This window comes from Eretmochelys imbricata, chromosome 8 (assembly GCF_965152235.1).
Source record: "Eretmochelys imbricata isolate rEreImb1 chromosome 8, rEreImb1.hap1, whole genome shotgun sequence".
Taxonomy (NCBI): domain Eukaryota; kingdom Metazoa; phylum Chordata; order Testudines; family Cheloniidae; genus Eretmochelys; species Eretmochelys imbricata.
In genome coordinates, this window is record NC_135579.1 from 44143049 (window position 1) to 44170602 (window position 27554).

Below are 27554 nucleotides of genomic sequence, written 5' to 3' on the forward strand. Positions count from 1 at the left end.
ACGACGAATAAACTTTTCTCCCAAAAGTATCCAGCCTCCGAGAGTCTTTGTTCTTGGGGGTTGGGGCTGGTTGCCCCTGCCGCTCCCTGTGGTTGACTGACTCGACCACCAAGGAGTTGGTGCCAGGTGGGTATACAGATACTTGTGTCCCTTCGTGGATACAAAGTACTTGCGCTCCGCCTTTTTAGAGATGGGAGCCAACGAGGCTGGTGTTTACCACAGGGCATTTGAAATTCTTGCCACCCCTTCATGGAGTGGCAAGGCCACCCTGCCCGGTGCTGAAGGGGACAGCACATTGAGCAGGGAGTCTGAGGACCTCAGCCTAGAGGTGGAGGCTTGCTGCCACCCTTTTTAGGTCTTGGTGAGCCAGGTAGTCCTCCTGTGGGACGGAGGGGGGCGGGGCCTCAATCAGCTCCTCCGGATGGGACGAAGCGGGTGCGGTGCTTTGGGTGTCGTCCAGCACCGGCGGATCCACCACCTGGTGTGACTAAGTTCCTCCTCTACCTTGGTGGGTCTTGTGCTTATTGGCGGATTTGCTCGCCTTGGAGCTTCACGGCAGCCCTCAGTTTGGCCATTTTCATGAACCCACAGTCCAGGTCAACTTCTCCTGTGTCTGACCAGGAGTTGGGAGGTTTGGGGGGAATCCAGTCCCGCCCTCTACTGCGGGTTCCAGCCCAGGGCCCTAGGGAATGCAGCTGTCTAGAGTGCCTCCTGGAGCAGCTGTGCGACAGCTACAACTACCTGGGCTACTTCCCCATGGCCTCCTCCCAACACCTTCTTTATCCTCACCATAGGACCTTCCTCCTGGTGTCTGATAATGCTTGTACTCCTCACTCTCAGCTCCTAGTGCCTCTTGCTCCCAGCTCCTCACACGCACACCACAAACTGAAGTGAGCTCCTTTTTAAAACTCAGGTGCTCTGATTAGCTTGCCTTAATTGATTCTAACAGCTTCTTGATTGGCTCCAGGTGTTCTAATCAGCCTGTCTTAATTGTCTCCAGAAGGTTCCTGATTGTTCTGGAACCTTCCCTGTTACCTTCCCCAGGGAAAAGGGACCTACTTAGCCTGGGGCTAATATATCTGCCTTTTATTACTCTCCTGTAGCCATCTGGCCCGACCCTGTCACACTGGGTCAGACTCCAGGCACGGTACCGAGGACACAGATCCCACCGACCTTTTTTCTGGCGGTCTAAAGATGGATGCCGACAGTGCTTCTGAGGCCCTGGACACCGAGCGAGCCCGCATCAGGGGCTGCGCCAGAGGTCACGGTGCCCACTGGTACCACTGGGCTGGCCATGATGCTTGGTGCCACTGCGCTTGCTGTGGCACCAGCGGGGCTGGCTGTTCGGGCTGGCTAGCTTGGCCTGTAGATGGGCGGCTGCGAGGGGAGGCCAGGCTGGCAAATGGTCCACTGCTGCCTTTGGACTGGGAGTATTGGCGGTGCTGGGACCTACATCGGCCACGGGACTGCGATGTCGACATGGAGGAGCGGCACCAACAGTAGTAGCTGCTCTGCTAACAGCCTCGACAGGTGGACCCGCATTGGCAAGATGCTGGCTATCAATGCCCGGGGCTATGGTGCCTTGGCGGAGACTTGGAACAGGAGTCTGAGCGGGAAAGGCGTCGACAATCATGCCATGACCGACTGCGGTATCTCCTGCAAGACGAGGACAGATGGCGACGTCCGCCATGGTCCCGTTGACGTTTGCTTTGCAAAGACTGTGAGTCCCGGTCAGACGGCACCCATCTGGACAGTGCTGGGAGTCCCGGTGCTGGGAGTCCCGGTCAGACAGCACCCATCCGGACAGTCTGGCCAGCGTGGAGGGTGATCCACATGAACCGAGCCCTGAAGGGTCGCTGGATGGTGAGCTGTGTCGGGAACGTTCCTTCGACCGAGACCGGTACCAGGCCGGTTGCAACTGTGGTGATCCCAGTGGCAGCTTGCCTCTGGAGCATGGGGCCGACATCAGTGGAGCTCCGGGCACTGGCATGGACATGATGTCCCTGGCTGCCTGGAGGGCTTCGGGCGTAGATGCCATCTGGACATCCGGAGAGGCCTGCTCTGAAGGGGCCGGGCTACTCCGCTCAATGTGAGTCCGAGGCCTAGGGCCTGATGGGGATCAAGGACTACCCGACATGGGCCTAGCCTCTGTCCCAGACTTCCCTCGGCGCCGCTGTGAAGAGGGAGTCTTTCCAGTCCTCTTGGTGTGCCCCGTGGATGGGAAGCAGTGCCCACTGCACGATGGTACCAGAGGGTCTCCGCGTACTGACGCCACAGTGCCGGGTACTGGTTCGGAGGGCATGCCGGGGTCGGGGTCAGTGCCAGTGCCGACTCCATCAGGATGGCCCGGAGCCTAATGTCCCTTTCTTTTTTAGTCCAGGGCTTAAAAGACTTGCAGAGCTTGCACCTTTCGCTGATATGGGTTTCTCCCAAGCAGTGCAGACAATCCGCGTGCAGGTCGCTCCTTGGCATAGAGCGCCTACAAGAGCCGCCCGACTTAAAGCCTGGGGCGCGGGGCATGCCCTGGCCCGGGTTCAATGACTAACTAAACTAACTAAATTAGCTAACTGACTACAGGTACTACTGAACAAATGAAGAGTTCTGGGGACAAGCCGCAGCAAAGCTGGAGCTGAGCAGTTTCAACGCACCTCCACTGGTGGCAAGAAGGAACTGAGGGTGGGGGGGAGCGCAGCCCCCCCTCTTTCCACGGCAGGCAGATGCTGCCGGGGGGGCTCCCCCTTATGGGTACTGCTAGGGGAAAAACTTCTGGCACTGGTGCACGTCGCGAGCACGCACACCTATTGTGGAATACACATGAGCAATCACTCGAAGAACCCTTTTTTCCAATATTTCTACTTGCATTTCCATCCTTTGTTAAATAAACGTATACTTGCTTTCACTATAACCCTGTCTAAGTGCTGTGTGAAGCGGGGTGGTGAACTGAGGTGGAACTGGTAAACGGGGGTGTACTGTTCCTTTGAGACAGGGAATCTGTGAATGCTGCGAGTGTCCAATGGAGCAGTTGCTGGACACTCCAGGTAGACGCTCAGAGAATGCAGGAGTGTGCCAACTGCTAACCTGCAGAGCGACAGTGGGGCCTCCGAGGCCCAGAGGGCAGGGCTGGTGCTGCCCAGGGTCAGTGGAGTTGGGAAGCTGATCCCTGGCAGATACAGACTCTGCTTCCTCACACTAAAGTCACATGGTAGCAAGGTGCCTCACAGCCCTGGGTACCCAAGGAAGCGTCACAGAAAGTCCCTTGGCAATAACTGGGGGAAGCCTGAGGATCCTCTTGTAGGCCTCCTCCCAGAGTGTCCCAATGGGGATGGTTTGTCCTCTGCAGAAGAAACCAAAACCTGGCAGAGCTAAGGGGATATACGGGAGAACAAAGCCATCCACCTTAAGATTGTGGGCCTCTGTGGTGCTCCAGCGCCCAGCGTCCTGGCCACAGATGACCCTCAAACCCTGAGATGGGCACAGGGAGCTGCAGAGAATAAATACAACCTGCTGTTGTATTATTTTTGACTAATATTCACGTCTTCTCCCCACCTGTTTCCCTCACTCCATCTGCCCTAGGCCTCTTGAACTCACTCCCTTGGACCTTGCGGAGAAGCCTCCAGAGGGATAGGGTGGGATGGGATGGTGCCAAGTACATAGCAGAGTCCTGCGGTGTAGGAAAGAGAGCCACATATGTAGGGTTCCCTCCATGCACAGGTCTAGGGCCAATCCAGACCATGGGAACAAGGCATATGGCTTTACTGGTGGAGGGATACAAGAAACAGTCGCAGCAATTTAGCAGACTAAAACATTCCTAAGGTAACAGTGTGTGTCAGGGCAGCGATGTACAGAGGATATTGGTAGCTGTTTGTACATCCCAAGCTCAATTTGCTAATTGCTTGGGCTGAAACTTTCAATGCCAGGTGTCCGATTTTGAGGGGAGGTGGGGGGGGTTCAGCCAAAATGGCTCAACGGTTTCAGAGAATAAGGTTAGGACATTCTGGCAACTTTCTTTAAAGAGCTCTAGCACCCCCATGCTTTGGAAAAGGGACTAAAAATTAGTAGGGGTTGGCTTTTGTATCAGGGAGGTATCATTTGCTTTTCCCATGAAAATCCGCTCAAATTTGACCAAGTTAGAAGCCTTTGAAAATTGCAGTTTGCTCAAAGAATTCTTAGATTTTTAGCTGCTAAATTTCCTGAACATTCTATCTGCACTGAGCATGCTCCAGCTCAAAGGTGAGCAGGACTATCCCTGGAGCTGCAGCTCTGGACTATGCCAGGTCTGGGCTTCTGAACTGAGAGCAGATGACCGCTTGCTGAGCCCAGGCAGCATGGAGGAGGAAGCTGCCTGATTTGAGTGCAGAGGGGACCTGGAGTAGATTGGGACAAGGAGCCTGTCAAGCTGATAAAGGAGACTGGGAGCCAGGGAGGGAAACTAGATGGGGGTTGGATATTGTGAGCAAGACCAAGATAACAAGACGACCACGGGGAGAGTTGGGCAGGAGAAAGGGGAAGGAGACAGATCTGACGAGGAGCCAGTGTGCTGGGGGAGAACTGGTACGGCGGGGCAAAGACTTGAACAAGAAGCTGGAGTGGAGGGGACTGAGACTGAGCAGTGCTGAGACTGAGCAGTGCTCACATGCTATTTTTTCCACAAAACCGCGGCTTCATTCAGTGCACAGGAGGGCCTGCTCTGGGGATGAATTAGGGCTGTGTAGTGAAGGAGGCTGTTGTCTATAGCACTTCTGCTCCATTTGTTGCAGAATTTGGAAGGGTTGTAGTGAATGAGGCAGGAAGAGAAAGGACAGTCTCATGGTTAAGGCAGTCAAACGCTGCCCTGGAGAACTGGATTCTATCCCTGCCCCTGCCACCGAGTACTATATGATCATAGAATCATAGAATATCAGGGTTGGAAGGGACCTCAGGAGGTCATCTAGTCCAACCCCCTGCTTGAAGCAGGACCAATCCCCAATTAAATCATCCCAGCCAGGGCTTTGTCAAGCCTGACCTTAAAAACTTCTAAGGAAGGAGATTCTACCACCTCCCTAGGTAACGCATTCCAGTGTTTCACCACCCTCCTAGAAAAAGTTTTTCCTAATATCCAACCTCAACCTCCCCCACTGCAACTTGAGACCATTACTCCTTGTCCTGTCCTCTTCTACCACTGAGAATAGTCTAGAACCATCCTCTCTGGAACCACCTCAGGTAGTTGAAAGCAGCTATCAAATCCCCCCTCATTCTTCTCTTCTGCAGACTACACAATCCCAGTTCCCCTAGCCTCTCCTCATAAGTCATGTGTTCCAGACCCATTTTTGTTGCCCTTCGCTGGACTCTCTCCAATTTATCTACATCCTTCTTGTAGTCTGGGGCCCAAAACTGGACACAGTACTCCAGATGAGGCCTCACCAATGTCGAATAGAGGGGGACGATCACGTCCCTCGATCTGCTCGCTATGCCCCTACTTATACATCCCAAAATGATGCTGCACAAGTCACTTAAACCAGACTTTCCACAGGTGATCACTAATTGTGAGTTCCTCATTTTCTGGGGCCCAACTTAAAACCATGAGCTCTGATTTGCGGAAGTGCTGAGCACTCACAGCTGCAGATGAAGTCAATGGGAGATGTGCTTGCAACATATAAAGTGCTATATAATGCCAAATACTCTGAAAAAATCAGATCCTGGGCATTTCAAATTGGGCACCTAAAATTAGTGGATACTTCAGATGTTAATCTCTGTGCCTCGATTCTCCATCTGTAAAATGGGGACAATACCCCCTCACCTTACAGGGGTGTCATGAAGATTAATCTATGTTTGTGAAACACTCAGATACTACTGGTGACAAGCATCATAGAAAAGCCAACTTGGAAATGAGTAATTCTGTCATCAGTGCAGGGTTGTGCAGTCCATAAAGCCTGAGGCCTCACGCTGAACACCCAGGAGTAAAATATTGAATAGCTGTCCATCCTGTGCACTGAATAAGGCAGATCCTGTGGACAAAATAGTATGTGATCATGTAATTAAAGACCATCAATCCAGACCCACAAGGGGCTGAATTAAGGTTGCATGGAGCTCCCTAATTCCATTTGAGTGCTTGCTTATGTAACCCTAACTGTTCTTTTCATGTAGTTCTTGCATGTGTGATAATTTTAGCGAATATCCTCCACTCCTATTTCTGTTGGAGGACTGCAATGAGATTGTGACAGCACAACAGGCTGCTAGAATCTGAGCTGCTGTTCTCCAAGTGCACATAAGTGGCTTACAGATTTAATCAGGAAACAAACTCTGAACCTTATTACTATGTATGTCAAATGAACCCAGGCACTGAATTCAAGTTTACATTGATGTTGAACTTTTTTTTAGTGGTTGTCTACACCAAAATTTTTCCAGTTATACCAGCATAAACATCCCATGTGAACATACTTATTCTGGGATAAGAGTGGATTTTTTCTGCTGAACTTAAATCACTTCCAAAGCGACATAAACGAAGCCAGAAAAAAGGCCCTTTTAAACCAGAATAGTGCATCCACATGGGGAGTTTAGAGCTTTAAATTCACACCCTACCTTATACTGGCATAACTTTCGCCCTGTCAACAAGCCCTAACATGCCATGATTGCTAACGCTGACCTTGTGCCACTAAACCTATGCATTCATGCATTCCCATAATGTAGATATTACAGCTCCAATCTGGAATGCTACAGACGGCAATGAAAAGCAGACAAAGGTTCCATTACCTGATGTTGCTGAGGACTGTTCCACTATTCCAACCTTTACCACCTGGAATGGAAAACACAATTGAGTTTATATGTATTGGTCAGCTCCATCACTTGAAAAACTGTGAGCCAGAGGCTTGGTCTCACAAATCGCTTTCCTATCACTCTGGTGATGCAAAAGGACCAGAAAGATGGCTCGAGTGGGCAGTGGAGTACTCTACTGGTGATAGAAATCCCTGTCTGGCATACAACGAGCTATACCAACTTAACAACAGTCGGTGGTGACCAGGCAGCAAGTGTGAAAAATCTGAACAGGGGTTGGGGGAGTAATAGGAGCCTATATAAGAAAAAGACCCCAAAATTAGGACATCTGGTCACCCTACAACAGTCCCCTGTCCCCTGTAAAGGGAGCATGGAACCTTGGGATGGTTATCAGCCAGTGTAACTTGAATCAACCCTGAGACTGCTCAAACTTAAACCAGAGACCATATCAGTCCCCTGCTGCCCCTAGGAATAGGAACGGGAGCAGAAAGACAATAGAAAACCTTTTTTGGCTACACCACTTCAACTACCATTGAAATGCAGTCACATCTGGGGTGCAACACAATTTCTGTTTAACACTTTACCCCAACACTATGGGATAGCCAGGAAGAAAACAGGTTTCAGAGTAGCAGCCATGTTAATCTGTATTCGCAAAAAGAAAAGGAGTACTTGTGGCACCTTAGAGACTAGCAAATTTATTTGAGCATACGCTTTCGTGAGCTACAGCTCACTTCATCGGATGCATGTATCCAATGAAGTGAGCTGTAGCTCACGAAAGCGTATGCTCAAATAAATTTGTTAGTCTCTAAGGTGCCATAAGTACTCCTTTTCTTTTAGGAAGAAAACAGTATCTAAATCAGGGATCTCAAACTCAAACCACCACAAGGCTACATGAAGACTAGTATATTGGCCCGAGGGCCGCATCACTGAAACCTTTTCATACAACGATACAAAAGTATAGTCAAAAATGAAAAAAATGAAGAGTAATATAGTATATGATTAAAAGTCAATGTACTAACTTTTTAAAAACTAATGTGAAGAGGGGTTTTAATAAAATATAAACACTCAGTAATGCACCTCACTCAAACAACATGCGCTTACTTTTAGAATTAGTTAGGTTAAAGCCCCCCCATGGCCCTGCCCCCACCCCACCCCTTCCATGAGGTCCCACCCCTTCCCCAAATCCTGGCCCCGCCTCTTCTCCACCTCCTCCCCTGAGTGCGCCACGTCCCCGCTCCTGGGAGCTTGGCTGCTGGTGTAGTCCATGCCTATGGTGGGCTGCAGGAAATAACCTGTCGGCCGCCAGTTTGAGACCCTTGATTTAAATGATAATTTTCTAACACTAGAATTAATGCAACCAACACCGGTTAACTCTACAGTAGACCTCTCATTCTGATGGATAAAGATGAATTGATCACTGAACTAAGAATCAGTGGTTACTTAAGTGCAAGTGAACATGATCTGATTTGCAATTCCACAATCATGTAAGGTGGCTGCACTGATTAAAGAATCCTGGTTTAGCGGGGAAGTGAAAGCAGCAACACAAAATAAAGACAAAGTATAACAAATGGGGAAAAGGAAAAGTTAACAGCAACAAATATGAAGTTATGAAATGCAATATAAGATAAAGAAAGCTAAAGATATCAATGAAAAAAATCTAAGGTTAAGGACAATGTTTTTTAAACGTATCAGGAATTTATCGCTAGGCAAGATGATAAAACTGTCTGATACAGACAAGGCAGAAGAAGCATTCAATAACTATTCCTGCTCTGTATTTGGAAAGAAGCCAGGTGCTGTATTCATATACAGTGAAAAAACACTTTCCAATCAAATATTAATTAAGGAAGCTGTTAAACAGCGTCTTCCAAAGTTAAAAATGTTTAAAAATCAGCAGGGCAGTATAACTTGTATCCAACAGTTTTAAAAGATTTGGCCAAGGAACAAAATGAACACTCAATGCTCATTTTAAATAAACTTGAACTCTAGGGAAGTTCCAGAGGAAGAAAGGTAGTGTTGTGCCAATATTTATAACGGGTAAATGGGGTAATCTGTGTAAATATAGGCCAATTAGCTTGACATCAATGCTGGGCACCAATAATAGAATGGTTAAATAAGGCAATCAGTAAAGAATTAAAGATGGTAGCAGAATTAAATGCCAGTTAAGTTTTATGAAAAACAGGCCTTTTCAAACAAACTTGGTATTGTTTCTTGATGAAGCTAAGAATTTGATTTGAGAGAGTTGTGTTGACATAACGTTCTTGGACTTCTGTAGCTTAGTACCACACACCACTGATTTAAAAAATCATAGAAAATCAAGACACCACTGCAACACTGTGGCTAAGAGGGCTAAGATGACCCTTGGATGTATAAGTAGGGGAATGTAGGTGATGTGTAATTACCTCTGTATATAACATTGGCAAAACCGTTACTAAAATACTATATCCAGTGCTGATGTCCAACTTCAAAAAGGATATTGACATATTGACAAACTAAAGAGAGTTCAGAGAAGAGCCACAAGAATGATTTTGAAGCCTGGAAAACCTGCTGTACAGTGAAAAATTAAACCAGTCCAATCTATTTAGCTTAACAAAAAGAAGATTAAGAGGTGACTTGAACATGGTCGAAGTATCTAAATAGTACAGGATTCAAAAGGCTGGTCAACCGCAAAAAGTTATTTTGACCTAGTTATGTCGCTCGGGGGTATGAAAAATTCACACTCCTGAGAGACGTAGTTATGCCGACCTATCCCCCAGCGTAGACAGCACTAGGTCACAGAAAATTGTTCTATCAACCTAGCCACCCCCTATTGTAAGGTGGATTACCTACACTGACAGGAAAACCCGGCCTGTTGGTATAGGTGGGGTCTCTAATGAAGCTCTGCAGTTGTGCCACCATAGCATTTCAAGTGGAGACCAGCCCCCAAAGGGATGGATTTACCACAGGAAGGGAAGCACCCTTTCTGTCACTACGTCTGTGATGCTGTAGTGATTCTAGTGCAGACATACCCTAAGATAGAAAAGGGATAAAACGACCCACTTACTGAAAGTGGAAACTTCATAAATTCATACTGGGAAAAGCCACAAGTTTTTATAGGTAAGGGTGGCAACCCTGCAGCCACTTACAAGAGAACGGCGTGGATTCTCCATCAATTCAGGGCTTTCAAATCAACAGTGGATTTCTTTCTAAAAAATATGTTCTCTGGTTCACCTGCAAGTTATTGAGCTTGATGCAGGAATTGCAGGGGGAAATTCTGTGGCCCATGATCACAATGGTTCCTTGTGGGTTTAATCTATGAAATTGGAAGGGGAAATCAGGACAGCAGTATGTAGTTACCTAAATTTGAGGTGTGACCAGGGCCCTGAGGCTAAAGAGTGTGCCGGGGCTAATAAATAATAAGTGAGTGTGTTTCAACTTGGCAGTTTTATGAATGCAAAATAGAAAGTTTTCGTCTTTCTCGAGAGAATGTTCTTCTTCCCTATTTAAAATAGAGAAGCAATGCTAATTTAAAATAAGTCAACGTGAGAACTGCTGAACCAGTATTCTTCAAACTTTATTTGGCAAATTACAATGAGAACTAAATTTAAGTCAAGAGGAGACTCTTATAAAAACCTGAAAAAGTTGTATTGTGTGCAGTGTTCATATCACTTCAAGCCTAACATCTTAGCTCCTCTCCCTTTCATTAGGAGAGCTGAAACACTTCACGTAAGGACACATACCCATTAGTCAGCCATGACTCAGAAAAATTCATTGATCCCGGAGCTTGCAGGACACTCAAAGTCATGAGAATACTTGTCATGGAAAAGTCAGTGCAATTCACCTCACAGCCTCAGGGAGATTAGTATCTTAGTTAATAAAGGAGCATATCAACAGGAGAGCTGCAAAGGCAGATTTCCTGGGAAGGCTACATCTTAGGACAGAAAAAGACATGAAGGTGAAAGCAAGGTCAACCTGAACCATAGGTCGGCCTTAGGATAAGACCTGCTAAGAGCTCTAAGGGGTTTGGGACTTTGTCACTTATAGCTGGAAGTACTACTGATCTACACAAAACACACAAAAGCTGAATTAAGATGGTCAGAAGGAGGAGGAAGAACAAGTCACCCCCTCATAAAAAGCAAGGGAAGATACTAAAATGCAACAAAAAAACAGAGACGCAGAGACATCTAGTGGCTGAAGAGAAATCAACAAGTCATCCTTTAAGGTTATAATATTAAATGGATTTATACCAGAACCTTGGAGAGGACTGAATAACCTAACCAAGAAAAAAGTAAACCCGAGAAAAGGAAGATTGCTCCATTCCTGTGAAACACGTCAGCAAGAGAATCAGAGCACCAGAAGGGCAGGCAACACAAAAGTTACTATTTCTCTCAGCATGCCTACAATGGCAGGGTAAGGAGAATAGCGACTCATTCACGAAGAATTTAGCCACAGCAGCCAGGAGCCCGGGTCATGGACTAGGACCCCATTGTGCTAGGTGCTGTACATATAGAACAAAAAGATAGCACCTCCTACCCAAAGGAACAGACGTTCTAAGTGCAAGACCAGACACAACATCAGTATAAGCAGACAGTGTAGTACAAGTAAACAATGAGACAATATTTGTCAGCATAATAGGCAATGGTCTCTGCACACCAACCGCTTAGTGGCTGTCAAGTTTTTTGTGGGCCTCAGGACCAAGGAGAGTTCTGAGGAGGGAGTCGAAGGTGGAGAAGGAGGTAGGGTTTCGGATGTTCACGGGAGAGCTCTTCCCAGGTGCAAGGGGCAGCATGGGAGAAAGTACAAAGGTGCCAGTGGGAACATCTAACAAGTGGGCATTGGAGGTTGGTATCACGGGCCAATAGAAGAGCACTGACAGCTCGATAGCAAACAAGAGATGAGAGGCTGGGAATTGACTGCAAGGCCTAGAAAGTGGAGAAGGGAAGCTTGTATTTGACGTGATAGAGAAGGGGGAGCCAGGGCAAGGATTAAAAAGAGAGGGGGTGACATGGTTAATGATGAGCTAGGAAATAATCTTTGCAGCAATATTCTGAATGGGTAACAGCAGGACAAATGCAATCTTGCCAAGGCCAGAGAGGATGTTGCAGTAAGCAAAATAAGAGCTGAGAGCCTGGACAAGAGTTTTAGCTATGTGGATGCATAAGAGAGGCAAGGCTGGATCTTAGAGATGTTATGCAGAAAGAAATGCAAGATTTAGATATAGGCTGGATATTGGGCCGGAGTCATCCAGCTCTCAGTCACATGGTTTGAATATTAACATACTAGTACTGAGAAAAGTGGAAGGTTAGCAGATTTCATACAAAGTATTCCAAAACCAGAACACTTCATTTCAACAGTTAAGGGAAAACAAGATGACTTGGGTAACTATAGGCCTTTTACCCTGACCTTGATCCTGAACAAGATCATGGAAAGGCTAACATGGGATGTAATCAGTAAAGAAGTAAAGGATGGTAATTAATGACAAGCAGCTTGATTTAAAGGAAAATAGCTCTTTGTAAAACTTAATTTTTTTGATGAGGTTGTAAATTTGGTTGATAATGGTACATGCATTGAGATAATATATTTGGGCCTCTATAAAGTGTTTGGCTTAGTATCACACAATAACTAGTCCTACTAGTTCAACATATTAAATGGAACCTCAAAAGAAATTCTATGTGGGAATTACCACTCCAATGGGCGTGTTTTTAACGTGGTCTGTTCTGATAACCGGGCCTACACATTTAACCTAATTGTGAGCTCAACTGTAGAAAGTGAATGAAAGTTCATGAAGGGTAACAATAACCTGCAACAAGTGCTGGTGGGAAAAAGGTGCAAAAGGGAACAGCCAAAAAGGAATGCTGATATAACTCCAGGACTGTACCAGGCATAACTTTAACAAGTGGGGGACCGGAAATCAATGAACCAAATTTGATGTCTTGGAAATTAGGCTTAATGGGTGAATAAAATAATGAGGGGATGGGCTAATCCACCCTCCACTCCCTTTTAAAGAGTCTTAAATGCAGCTATAGAATTTGTAAGTTTCTTTTTCAAAAAGGCCATGTTTTCATTTTGAAACTATTGGTAAAAATTCATTTTGAATCAGAGTTATAAGTTACAGTGATGTAATATGCATGCCTTTATATGCAATATTATGCTGGCAGGGTAACATTTGAGGCTGTTAACTGTGGGTGTTCTGGCTTTAAAGTGACTCAATTTTGTAATTAAATGTTAATTTAAATAAAGACTTTCTTTTCTAAGCATTAGATTTGCTTTGCATAACACTTCTGATTTTAGGGAATTTATTTACCTGTCAGGAATGGTCTAAACTCTAGATAATACTTAGTGCTGCCATGAGTGCAGGAGACTGGAGTAGATGACCTCTCAAGATCCCTTCCAGTCCTACGATTCTATTTACCACGCACTAGGTACCACACAATTCTGTGCAGCTACAGGTAAAGTGGTACACAAATTTGTAATATGAAGTGCCAAGAGTTGGCTGCAGAGAGAAAAAAGAGTAAGACTTTTCTCAACTTGAATAGTTTCCAGGTAAATCCTCAACTCAATTTCAGGAAGGGCTTTACTAGTAAGTTTCATTTTTTTAAGAAGAGGAAACCCTCTTCAGAAAGCAAATTTTTGTAGATGGGTTGGTAGGTGATAGACACTTCATCTCTTGAAGTCTTCAGATCAATAGTGGATGCCTTTCTGGAAGATTAGCTCTAGTTAAAGACAAGAACTGGACTCAGGACAGGGGTAACTATGTGAAAATCTATGGCCTGTATTATACCATATAATGTCAGCCTGGATGATCTAATTATCCCTTTGGGGCCTTAGAATCTATGGATCCAAGTGAGATTGTTAATAATCAACCTTGTTTTATGAAATTCACCAAACTTTAACCTGCACATCAAAGCAAATACTCACCCCAACAAAGGGAATGAATTTCTGGGATGATTCTTCATCAGGGCTAGAAGTAACGAGGAGAGAGTGATTAATAAGAAGTTCTTTCAATGCTGAGAAAAAAATTCATGTTACTGTTTCAATCAAGCATGCAGCAGGAACTGAAAATGTGCAAGCGCCAATTCTATTTCTTCTCTCAGTGTCTCTCGGACAATACTCCGAGAGCCCACACCAGCTGGGGAGTATTGCACCTCCTCAGAAGTCTTCTTAAAATAAAAGAGGAAGTTTTCCCCCCCTCTCACTCCCTTGCTGTTTTTTTTGGAGAGAGAAACATGCTTTAATGACATGGCAGTAGCTATACTCATACACATGACTTCCTACTGCAAAGAAATGAACCCGTGCCATAACATACATCACCAGCAATACAGAGACCTGCAGGTTACTTACTAATAACTGAAGCTCTCGGAACACACTGCCTTCACGAGTCCCACTTTGCAGTCGAGTAGCATACCTTGCAAATCCCAGAATCACTAAAGCAGTCAGCCTGCTATGGGTTAACAAGCCATGACACCTTACTTGTGTGGCACCAGACACACACATGCACAAAAACAGGTAACACTGCCACAAGGAGCTTACACCCTGAGTGAGACACAACGCAAACAAAGCCCAGACCCAGAGCTGGAACAGAATGCTCTTGGAAGATCACTGATGTTTAGGAAGCAAACTGGAAATAGTGACTTCAGGAGGGCTGGGAGGAGAGGCAGGTGGCTCACCCAGACAGTGTAATGGGACACAGACAAGATGTCCCACATACAGCCCCAAGTGCGGCAATAACACAACTTACACTTTGAAGGAGGTGGTATATCAGTCCTGCCCAGAATTCAGAAACATGGAGGAGGGGAGAGAAGAAATCCGTGGCGCTGTGGTGGCACAGAGGAAGGAGGGGGAGCAGGAGGCACACGTGGGAGGCAGGGAGACAAGAGGGAGAAGTGATGGGTAGGAGAGGGGGAAGGGAAGGTGCTTGGTGGGAAAAAAGCTTGAGGGCAGGGGTCCCCAATGCGGTGCCCGCAGGCCCCATGGTGCCCGCCGGGGCATTTTTGTGAGCCCGCAGGACACCCCGTTGCCGGAATGCCACCGAGAAGCGTTACCATTTCTCGGCGGCATTTCAGCCGCGACGCTTCTTCCCGCTGCCACATCTCTGCGGCGGCATTTCGGCAGCAGGGTGTCCGGCGCCTGCCATAGTCTTCTGGAAATAGCAGTATGCTATTCCCACAAGAAAGGTTGGGGACCACTGCTCCAGGGCACCATGGAGGGACACGATGAGAGGTGCAGGGATGGGGACAGAATGGCAGAGGTCAGGAGAGGGCAAGGAGAGGCCACTGGACAGGCCTGAAGTGTGCGCTTGCACGTCTGAGGCTGAATCTGAAGTCGAAGAAAGCAGGTGGGAGAGTTTTAAATCTCGCGATTTTTGAATGCTGGGAGCTTTGCACTCCGTCAAGAAAGGCATTTGCTGTAGCCTGTACTACTGCAGAGCGCGGCTCAAACACTCAAGACATGGAGTCCATCAAAAGAAACAAGCCGCCCTGTGGTGCTCTCTGCAGCAGATCCTCTGAAAAGGTGCGGAAACATGAAAAATGCTGACAACTGTACAAGTCGGACTGGCTAGACAGCTTCCTTCCAGCCGTGTGTAAGAGGTGGCACGCAGCTGAGGCACAGCTCCCGCCCTGCTTCTGGGGCAGGGGGTGTTTCACCATAGCCCTTCTTATGGTGCAACTTACCCTTGCACTGGCTCAGCTGGTAGGAGTGTTGGGAGGAACCAAGGCTCCACTCACTTCCCGACCCAGCTGTTTTCTTCATGCTTCAGCCACGCTGAGCAAGAACTAATTATACAGACGCTCGTGTCCTTTATCTAGGCTTTCCATCACACCCTTTTAACTCCAGAGCTAACCCCTGCCATTAAACCTCTACAAACTTCCCTGAACAAAACCTGCTAGAGTACGCAGCAGAGAAACTGGGAAGTGCTACTGAGAAATCTCTAATGGACTATGGAAGTTGTAGAGCTGTTGAGATAAAACAGCAATGGAATCTCAGTCCTTTCCTTCCTCAGCTACAAGTAGATAAGTGCTGTCCTCATCTGACAGCCTCACACTGCCTGGTCACTCAGTGGGATGATGAAAGTACCAGAGTATCATGCTTCTTACTCTTGCTGCTATTCCAGTTCTCTTTAAGCACTAAAAAACCCAAACCAAACGCCGTTGCAGCAGAACACTTGCTCAGGTCTGCTGAGGACAAATGCAAGTACCAGAGCAGATGCCTTCCAGGGAAAGCCAAGATGTCTTTGATTCTAAAATAGTAATTTGCCCATTTTAAATGGCAAGTAATGGTTCATTTCTTAACTACTGCTCTTGACAGTTGATTAATGCTTCTTAAAATGACAACTGAACAGATTTCAGTTAGAAGCATTAACCCAAAATCACTTAGTTTGGAAGAATGCGCTCTTCTTTAAATATTGTTCTTGTGGGCCATATAGAAGTTTGCTTATTTTTATGTCTATTAATTATTTTAATAGAAAAACACCAGCAGGATGGATGGACATACATATAAGTGGTGCTCAGAAACAATCTGTGCCACAGAAAGCCTTAGCAGTTAGCCAACTGTTACACTGGGAAAAAAGGCAATTTTTTTTTTTAAATGATGAAAACAGATTAGGAAAAAGTGGATGAAAGTAAAATTCCCTTCTTGAAGTCCTTGTTAAAATAATAATTTATTCTATCGGGAGAGATGACTGAATGCCCAACCTTGTAATGTACCAGTAATCAGGACTGCTAGGAAGTACTGAAGTATTTGACACAACACATACCAGATTAGATATCAGAACAAGCAATTCTAAGGTGTGATTTTTTTTTTAAAGTGGCTTTGAAAATCACAGTCCCAGGCTCCTTCATCTGATACATCTCTTGTATTTAACTCTTGGTTCTTGAGGTTGGATGAGACTGGCAGGAGTTGGAATTGGGGGCTGCTGATCTCCCTCCCTTCCCCAAACAAACAGTGGGGAATAAGTCTTACAAGCCAGCCTTTGTCCAAAAGAAAAAAAAGGAACAGGGGATCAGGTCGGCTTCACCTGGCTAAACAAGCCCAACGAAGGCCTAGTTTGCACTAGAAAAGATTTTGATGAAATAGTAAGTCAAGAAGGGTAACCTAGAACTACAGGGATTTTAAATATGATAGTGAAGAAATTAAACAGCTGCCCTGATCTTGCAAAATGTGGTCACTGTATATTAAGCTTCCATTTATAAAGGGTGAATAAACAATTAACGGGTGTTCTCAGGCTGTTACAGACATGAGGAGTATGCTACAGAGGGCAATCAAATCAGCAGAAGGTGTTTGAGTTTAAGTAACCAGTTGACATGCAGAGCGGGATAACACCACTTTTCTAGTCACAGGGATGGGAAGGTTAAAGGCATTAAGATTGTGAGGCACTAACCTATTACAGTGATAGGTGCCGGACAAGTACTTAAGGTTGGTTAGTCAATTGTTAGCCTTTTATTAAAACACCTATTAACTCTTTATACACTATAAATGGAACTTTAATACAGAGCGTGACACCGAATGTATCGAGGGGCCTTGATTTTACAGTCAGAGGTCCAAAACCAGGCTCTCGGTTCCAGTAATGCCCCCATATGGTCAGCAGGAGAAAGGGGTAGCAGTTCTGTCCCACCAGGTGAGGTCTTTGTGGCCCATTACACTGGTTGAAGGCCAAGTGCCAACAGCAGCATCATGCAGGGCAGTCACTCCACACCCCAGAATTCTCATCCTTAGGGATGAGGGCATCAGTGTTTGCGGCTAATTTACTGCAGATGACAGTCACAAAAATACTGGTTTTGATTTCATCAACTTGCATTGTGAATAAATGGATGAAATGGCCAAAAGTCATTTAGACTCTTTGGAAGATTCACTTCCAAATTTGATTTCTCCCTGTGGGTGGGAAGTGTGTCAGTCTTTCTCCACAACTTCGGACCATTTTCAGCGTTCGTCATACTCCTGGGCCATGTCACATGCATGGGCACTCTGGGTCCTCTCGTGTCTGAGGCACTTTTCAAGTCATTCACAGATCTAGCCATCTGTTTGCCTTCGTTTCATTGCCATCTCCGATAATGCAGTAATGGAGCTGGGTTCCAGGTTACTCACTGGGTTCCAGGTTACTCACTGGAGAATCTATGGCATTCCCTACCATCTGACCTAAGCCATGCTATAGGCTCCATCTCTGCCACAGTAGCACACCATATGCGAGTGCTCTTGGTCTCCCGAAAGATGTAAAATTCTTATTAGAGTGACCATAAGCCCTTGCAAAACCAGCAACTTTTCCTGGAATGCAGCTATTGGCAATCATGACAATACAACAGAATGTAGTAAAACATCACATTTCAGCCCCATTTACCCCCTGCTGCACAGTTCAGAGAGGTCAAGGGCACAAAATGCATCAAATTATTCCCTCAGAGTGCCCCAAAGAGGAAATGCTGTCATGTTTTCCTCAAGTGCCGCCACAGATTCTCACCAATGCCAACCACAACAGGTGGGCATGGCTGAGCCAAAAAGAGGCATGGTTCTGGGGGTGGGGTGGTGGGGGGTTTGAACAAAACTTCCATTGCAGGATCCCCCCTAGATTCCAGCATACAATCTGGCAGCTTCAGAGCCTGCGCTTTGGAAGAGACAGTGTTGGGTGCCGAGCCCTGGGGCAGTGTGTCCCGTGGCGAGGGGAAATATCTTTTAGACATCCTGGGCTGCTCAGTGCTCACTGGCATGTGACGCGCTCCGGCAGCATTAACTACCATGGTGCAAGGAGGGCATGGGGTCTTGCCTTGCAGCAGCCAGGTCAGTAGTGCCACCTCCAGTGGATAGGCCTGGCACTGGTACAATGCTGCTGGTGTCACTAACACCTACTGAACTGGAGGCAGCTTTCTAGGCCACAGCAGTCCTATACTCCACCAACCTTCTCTGACCAGGGTCAGCAATATGCTGCACTGACCCACTGGCCTGCAGCCAATCAGCTCACTGGTGACCAGTAAGGGGGACCTCATCAAAAGCAGCAAGCCCGTACCAGTGTTACTTCCACTTCTTGCTGTCGAGGGAGCTGACTTCACAGTATTTCAAACACCTCCCTTTCTCCTTTGTCAGACATGGGGAATGGCTGCTACCACACCCCAAGCAACTACCAATGTGCCCAGAAGAGCATGGCTAGGGAGTGAGAGGGGAGGGTGCAGGGCACAGGTCGTGCTACTCTTCCGGCATATTCTCTGCTCACCCTTCAAAGAATCATAGGGTTGGAAGGGACCTCAGGAGGTCATCTAGTTCAACCCTCTGCGCAAAGCAGGACCGATCCCCAACTAAATCACCCCAGCCAAGCCTGACCTTAAAAACCTCAAAGGAAGGAGATTCCACCACCTCCCTAGGTAACACATTCCAGTGCTTCACCACCTTCCTAGTAAAAAAGTTTTTCCTAATATCCAACCTAAACCTCCCCCACTGCAACTTAAGACCATTATTCCTTGTTCTGTCATCTGCTACCACTGAGAACAGTCTAGATCCATCCTCTTTGGAACCCCCTTTCAGGTAGTTGAAAGCAGCTATCAAATCCCCCCTCATTCTTCTCTTCCGCAGACTAAACAATCCCAGTTCCCTCAGCCTCTCCTCATAAGCCATGTGTTCCAGTCCCCTAATCATTTTTGTTGCCCTCCACTGGATGTTTTCCAATTTTTTCACATCCTTCTTGTAGTGTGAGGCCCAAAACCGGACACAGTACTCCAGATGAGGCCTCACCAATGTCGAATAGAGGGAAACGATCACGTCCCTCGATCTGCTGGCAATGCCCCTACTTATACAGCCCAAAATACCATTGGCCTTCTTGGCAACAAGGGCACACTGTTGACTCATATCCAGCTTCTCGTCCACTGTAACCCCTAGGTCCTTTTCTGCAGCACTGCTGCCTAGCCACTCGGTCCCTAGTCTGTAGCGGTGCATGGGATTCTTCCGTCCTAAGTGCAGGACTCTGCACTTGTCCTTGTTGAACCTCATCAGATTCCTTTCGGCCCAATCCTCTAATTTGTCTAGGTCCCTCTGTATCCTATCCCGACCCTCTAGCGTATCTAGCACTCCTCCCAGTTTAGTGTCATCTGCAAACTTGCTGAGGGTGAAGTTCATGCCTCCTCCAGATCATTTATGAAGATACTGAACAAAACCGGCCCCAGGACTGACCCTTGGGGCGCTCCGCTTGGTTCCGGCTGCCAACTAGACACGGAGGCATTGATCACTACCCACTGAGCCCGACGATCTAGCCAGCTTTCTATCCACCTTATAGTCCATTCATCCAGCCCTTACTTCTTTAACTTGCTGGCAAGAATATTGTGGGAGACCATGTCAAAAGCTTTGCTAAAGTCAAGGAATAACACGTCCACTGCTTTCTCCTCATCCACAGAGCCAGTTATCTCGTCATAGAAGGCAATTAAATTAGTCAGGCATGACTTGCCCTTGGTGAATCCATGCTGACTGTTCCTGATCACTTTCCTCTTCTCTAAGTGCTTCAAAATTGATTCCTTGAGGACCTGCTCCATTTTTCTTCCAGGGACTGAGGTGAGGCTGACTGGCCTGTAGTTCCCCGGATCGTCCTCCTTCCCTTTTTTAAAGATGGGCACTACATTAGCCTTTTTCCAGTCGTCTGGGACTTCCCCCGATCGCCATGAGTTTTCAAAGATAATGGCAAATGGCTCTGCAATCTCATCCGCCAACTGCTTTAGCACTCTCGGATGCTGCGCATCTGACTTGTGCTCGTTCAGCTTTTCTAAATAGTCCCGAACCACTTCTTTCTCCACAGAGGGTTGGTCACCTCCTCCCCATGCTGTGCTGCCCAATACAGTAGCCTGGGAACTGACCTTGTTCATGAAGACAGAGGCAAAAAAAGCATTGATTACCCTTCTACCCAGTGTGCTTTTTTTAATGCATGGGATGACAACTGGGGCCATTCAGTTTGCAATAGAGCAGGAGAGAATTTGTTTACAGATCACAAATGTACTCTACATTTTTAAAGAGGCAGTAAATGACAGATTCCCTAATACAAGTGAGCAGTGCTTTCATTTCCAAAGCCAAGCTGCAGCCTAGATTCATGCAAATGAGATCCAGAAGCCCCAAGGCTTCAGAATTACCATGGGCAACACTAACTTTGTTGTCCACTGCCATGAATGCTCGATGACCTGGCTGGACAACTATTGTGAGTTACCACTGGCAGACAAAGTGTTCCAATTATGACAACTAAAGCCTACAAAAATTCTGTACAATAGAGTGTTTCCTTCTAGAGAACAGGGTATGTCTAAATCAGAAGGTGCTCCAGCAACACAGCTACGCAGCAGTAGTGCTGGTCATATAGACACTTACTACAGCCCTGGAATGGTTTTTCCATCTCTGATGTAAATCCACCCCCTCACAAGGCAGTAGCGAGGCTGATGGAATAGTTCTTCTAATGGGGTTTGGGTGACCTAGCTACATTATACAGAGTGAAATTTTTCACAGCCCTGAGCAGTGTAGCTCCCTTGACCCACATTTTGGGCGTAGTCTGTCTGTATGAGACCTGGTCATCAGCATTACGTGAAAGATGACTAAGTACATGGTAAGTAAATGACCCTTCCCATTGATACCATTTAATCTCATCTGGACTGCAGCAGTCTTCTGCTATTCCGTAACTAAAGCATTTCTCCTCCTCCCAACCCTACCACCACCACACCCACCCACCACAGAGAGTACATCACCCAGAAGAGACAAAATACAGCAAATCATTTTGTCCCTAAACCCCTTCCTCTCCCCAAGTCTCTGTATTTTGGGAAAGTCAGCGGATGCTCCAAAGAAACGGGGCAAAGCTTTCAGACAATATGCAGTCTATCACAGGCAGTACATGCTTCAGTCTTGCCATGACAAACAGAACAAGTGGTGAGGGGTGGCGGGGCGGGTTGGGTGGGAAGGAGAGCAGAAGTCAGTTAAGTTAGGAACTGGCAGCAAACAAGTTATATAAAGCAGTTCATTACATATGGCTAGGTTCTGGAGAATGGTTTCTCTCTCTGGTTTTGGTGTCCTCAAATCACTAGAGCTTATTTAACAGAGCAAGTGCCAGGATGCTGGGAAGATTTTTAAAGTGTTTCTAAAAAGCAATTTTCATTGAGCTTGTGGAATAGAGCTGCTTCCTCCAAAGGAATGAGTAGCTTCGAAGAAGTTGTTTCCCTCAGCTCAGTACGGAGATTGAGAGCTCTACAAGGCCTTGTGACTGGAACACTGAACAGAGGTCACTGGACAGTTCAGAACTGGGGCAGAATGCAGCATCTGTCAGACCACGAACACCAACTAGGGTTAGAGAACCGAATGCCTCCTGCTACTCTTGCTACATTCTCGTTTGCCCGCCCCACAACCTTGTCTTAGATTGAAGAATATGCAAAAGCTAGCCTGAACTTATGGAGGCTTCCATTCCAGGAGCTACATTTCTCTTCTTTCAACTTGTTATTGGGAAGGGAACACCTGGCCTGTAATCTTGAAAGACCCACATGCTTCTACTCCAGATGAAGAGGTTCCAAAACCTGTAGTCTCAGGGTACGTCTACACAAAGATAAAAAACCTGCGTCTGGCCCATATCAGCAGACTTGGGCTGACGGGCTAAAAAACTGCTTGGCAGACATCCAGGCTCAGGCTGGAGTCTGAGCTCTGGGACGCTGCAATAGTGGATGGTCCCAGAGCTCAGGCTCAGCAACCTTTAGCTCTGCAACCCAAGTTAGCTGGCCTGGGTCAGTCACGGCTGTGTCACAGAGCTTTTCTCTTAGTATAGACGTACACTTAGGAGGTACACTTGGTGCCATTGTTGGGAGCAAAGAACATTCTTTAAAATTACACTACTGGTGACACTTAAAACCTTGGTTTAGTGTGGATTCTTTATATACCACAGTAAACCCCCTAATAGCTGTGACTAGAAGATAAAAGGCACATGATCAACATAAAAGCCACGTTTATAATAACCTTACCTGTACTGATATATTAAAACCAAAATACGTCACAATTCTAAATCACTTCTACATACATGTTACCTATTAAAATCATTTGCTTAACTCAGTTTTGACAGTAGGAACCAAGACTGGCTATTTTCACTTTCACATTCTCATGCCCTCAAGTGACACTGGCCAAACTTCTTTATTTTCTGGATAACATTTCTATTCTTAAATTTATTTTCTGTGAAACCTGCATTTCGGTTCCCCAAACAATTGGCTTTGTGGTCCTTGGAACAGTGCATTCTGCCACCAGAGGCAGGAGTGTGAAAAGGAACAAACAGAATTTAATCTGAAGCACAAGTTAAGCAACCCAGACCTGCAGGAGCTGTTAAACAAGACATGAAAGACCAGCCCAGGAAAAGTACAGAAGGTACAGAATGGGGAAGGGAACCTAAAGAATGGATACCTTATGGTAAAATCAAAATGAAAGCTCTTTTTCCTTTTCAGAAAGCAACCAAAGGAAAAAATGAACACGTTATTATACTTATGATAGAAAGCAATACATTCATTTGGGTAGTGCTAATGGAGCCCTACTTGTATATGTTACTTTAAAAAATAATTCCTCCAAGTCACTGCCATCAGTGAGCACAGTTTCTGAAGGAAACCAGAGGTGGGAGATAATTTCCCATTACTCCATGTGATAAATTGCTTTCCTAACCTCTCTAATTCCCTTTGTGGTACTTGGCTGAAAGCAGAAATTGTTTGAACAGATCCATAAATAGATTCCAGAAACTCTAATGACCTCACATTTTAGCCAGGAAGTGAGGAAGATACCAGGGAGTGAGGGCCTGTGGCAATGGTTGAGGAACCAAATAAAATTCTTCATTATTTCACTTCAAGGTAGCCCCAGACAGACCAAGCAACCTTTGCATGGCTTCAGGCACAGTGCACCAAGAGGACCTGAAGGGTGTGATGCCAAGCCTATCTTTAAAAAGGGAAAAGGTGGAGTAAGGTAACTATGATCTGTTACAGGCTTGCGTGAACTGCCCGAATCTATCATAAAAGACAGCTTGATGGAATGGGGTGGACAGACATGGCTGTAAATAGAAACCAGCACACTTTAAAGAAATCTGAACAGCTGATCTCAGACAGAATTATCCTCCTAGTAAGGAGGTCAGACAGGCTGTTGACCAGGGAAACACATGTGACGTCTAGCTAGATGTCAGAACGTTTTCAACAAAGTACCACTTGCAAACTTGATTCTTAGATCAGCCAACCTGGGCATGGCAGAAAGTCAAAGTGGGTAAACTGGTTAAATGGGAGTGCTCATTATAAACAGGAACCGGTACTAGAAATGGAGAAGTCAAGGGGGAACCAAACAAGAATACAATAGTTAAAGCATGCAGGAAAGACAAAGACAGCAATATTAGAACAAGTTAATGCTGTAGTAAAAAGATTTAGAATTTTCTCCTGCTATTTGTGGAGAGAATGCAGTTTCATTCATAAATCAGGAGTGAGACAATCAATCATGGTGCTACAATGGCTAAGCAACCAAATGGCTAAAGTGTTATTAGGTTAATATTACAGAACAAAGTTTGGGCAGGAAGTAAGGGAGACATTAAAATACAGCTAATGAGACAAGCAGGTTAGAATATTCAAATATTTACTAAATCGGCAGCTCTGGAGATATCTAGTTGAGGGGCCTATGAGAGTGAACTAAGGATTTTATTGAACCACTTCAGTTACTTCCAGAAAGAAATGGGGAGCAACTAGAGGATTGCAAACAAATATGCTCCCAACTTTCAAAGAGGAAAGAAAAATAACGAGTAATTACTGCTTGTAAATTTAGCTTCTACTCCTATAAAAATTGAATGTGAAGTAACTACCATGGTACCAGTGTACCATTAAAGTCACAAGTTCTGCACCAATTTAGGAAGTATCATTAAACTCAGCTTTACCTCACCCATGTGGCATATACGGTATATTTGCGGATTTTGTCACTAATTGAAAAAGTAACGCAGGTGAGTTAAAGCTACCTTGAGAACTGAAGGAATCAGGAAATACAAGAACTCAATCTTGCTAATATTGGATTACTTCGTCTTAAACAGATAAGAAAACTCCTATGCCAACACATTGGGCCTCATTCCCATAGGTCCCCCATCCTCACTGCTATACTTGGGCATAGCCGCTTCTGCCCCGCTCCCGCTTTGCTCCTATCCTGTTTGCTGACTCCCGTACTCTCCTCTCAACCCACATCTCATAAGCCCCATATCCATGCCAAAGCTGAAGTAAACCCTGGTGAGCTCCAGCTGTCCTGACTGGGACCCCAGTAATGCTGTAGCTGCCAAGGAGAGGAGCAGCTCCTTCCCTCACCTGTCAGATGGGCGCTGAGGCAGTATTCTCTACCCAGGCTTTTGCACCAATTCTTAAGGAGGCAGAGGCCAGGACCCCTCAGAGACACCCTGGTCGAGGGCTAGGCAGAGTTCATGCTCTGAGGTCTGAGCGCTCCCCCTCACAAAACATTCAGACACTGGCACTGTAAGCAAAGCCAGATATCTGAATTCCTTTGCATCCGGAGACCAAGCAGGTATACAGGTTCCTCCCAGGCTTCTTTGCTCTTCAGGTATATCAACTGCGCTGAAGAAAGTAAGGCAAATTTCTGGTTGTTCTAGATTTGTCATCTGCTATCTAGCTGACGACACTCACGGTGCCAGGGACTGTTCCTTGAAAGAGTTCTTGATTTGAATATGCAGCTCTTACAGGTTGTTTCTCAAACAGTTTTGAGGTGACCAGCTATATTTGTGTGTAACAAGAGAATGAAGTGGTGTTTCCCCCATCCTCCGTGGACTTCCTGACATTTTGGAAACCATTACTGAAACAACGTACCTTTTCTGTTTGTACGTCAACATTGCTTCTGCAATAGGCAACTGGTGTGCACAGTTTGCCCCGGCTATATACTGGGTTATTCTGGAGACAATATCTGGTGTTTCCTGAACTGCAATAGAATGAAAAGAAGAGACAGGAGCAGAATAAGGACTATTCTTCACTAATGGAAACTGCAAAATGTCACCAGCAAATTAAATCATGCAAGATCAACCAGGGCAAGAAAGAAAAATAGGGGACACTGTCAGTCGCTTGGTCAAGAATTGGGTAATGAAAAGAGGGACTCAAATTTAGAAAGAAAGATACGTTTCAAAACAAGGTGCCAACCAGAGCAGACAGCAAGAAAGACTAACAAGATCAATGCCATGTGCTCCTCCCCAAGAGTTCAGTGTGTGGCTCAACAGCACCCCTTGCTTAGAGAAGAGAGGAGAGGCACCGCTGCATAGCAACATGAGAGTTTCTCTAGTCCTCAGAGCTGAGTGCATGACTTCTGCTACGGCAATGACCTTGGGAGAAGGAGAACAAAGGGGTCACCCACGGTGTGGTGTAAGGCTCTACCCCCAAGGGGATGCAGCATTGGCCTTCTGAAAAGACCCAAAATGCTGGTTCCCCTCACACAGAAGCATAGAAGGAAAAAACAGTGTTTTGGCAGAGGTAGCCATGGTTCCATGGTGAAGGCTGAATTGAGTTTTGCATTTAAAATAGGAATTCGGCCTCTTACGTACGAAGAGTACCAAGTATCTTCCTCAAACTTTTGGCACCACTTTTTTGAGCACAGAATGGGTCTTCTGAGAATTCACAAGCAAACCTATTAGTTTAGGAGTTAAAAAATAATTTAAGATGGGTTTTACAGGATGCTAAATTTCTGTCAGACCATTTTTTGTTCTGAATGCTATTAATGGAAATAATGAAAATTCAGTCTTCCCATATGTTAAAACTCACTGAAGTTGTGTGCATTGGCTACATTTGAAGAAGTCTTAACAATTCATTTTTTTTTTTGGTCATTCTTCATAAACTTTCTTCAGAGAAGTTCACAAAGAACTGCTGTCTTTCAAAATGGCTGCCATCTCCTTATGTTCTCAATGGGATTGAGAGCCATGAACTAGGATGCCCTCTTCTGGCTTGGCCATCACCAATCATGGCTTCCAATGAGAATGAACTTCCCTGAAGGCTTCACTCCCATTTGGTAGCCAATTCAAAAGAGAGCCTATTTATCAACAGAGGGCACCTGTGGCCCAAATCCCATTGCAGGAAATGGCAGCCATTTTGAAAAAAGGTAGTAGTTCTTGAATGTCTTTGAGGAATGTCATTCTTCAGCAACTGGAGAAACTTTCAGTAAGGAAAAGCAGCAAAAAATAACCATTACTCCTAAAAAAACGAAAAAACTTCAGACTTGGCCAATGCTCATAAAGCACCGAGTAGAATGAAAACGGATTTTGTTTAAATAAATTACAACCTGTTGAAAATTCCATTCTATAAAGCACAATTTTACACAGAGTTCTCTCTATCTGTAAAATGCACAGCTATAGAAGGTCATGCTGCATGTGCTCATCCAGTACAAGATCACATTTTCTTCTTCAACCTTGAAGTAACGCATGCACCACTACACGTGCCTGTGCATGCCAGATAAATGGAGTTCATTACAAGGGAAAACATAGTAAGTTCTTACACAGGCATAAAGAAAAGTTTTACGGGCACATATAGCTCACTTAAATTTGGAGGTAAGCCAGTCTCATTAGCAACTAAGGCAGTGCTGCCGGTTGAAGAGAAAAATCGGTGTGACTTTGGACTATAATACATACCGTATGGAAGACATCAGTTGTAACTTTGTTGGGATTCCAAGGAGAGTTTCTTTCTAAGCTTTATTTTTATCCAACAGCCACCAACTCAATAGCAACAAGCTATGCTGACCTTATGTGCTTCCATGGACTATTTTTTCCCCTGAGACTTAAACTCTAGAACAAGGACACAAACTAATCAAAACTGACCTTCTTTTCCCGATCTAAGAACTTCGGCATTTTCTCCCGAAAAGTTAAC

The 27554-nt window shown here is 45.6% G+C and overlaps 1 protein-coding gene across 6 annotated transcripts in view; it reads right to left on the minus strand.

The window, feature by feature from the left end:
- The window catches only part of PACS2 (phosphofurin acidic cluster sorting protein 2), a 180035-nt gene that overhangs the window by 26655 nt on the left and 125826 nt on the right, over positions 1–27554 (minus strand). For all 6 annotated transcript variants that reach the window (XM_077824568.1, XM_077824565.1, XM_077824564.1 and 3 more), the window contains 3 exons: positions 25521–25629; positions 13645–13687; positions 6730–6772 (listed from right to left, as the gene is read on the minus strand). In XM_077824568.1, the coding sequence (XP_077680694.1) occupies positions 6730–6772; positions 13645–13687; positions 25521–25629 (195 nt within the window). The remainder of the gene's footprint in view (positions 1–6729; positions 6773–13644; positions 13688–25520; positions 25630–27554) is intronic.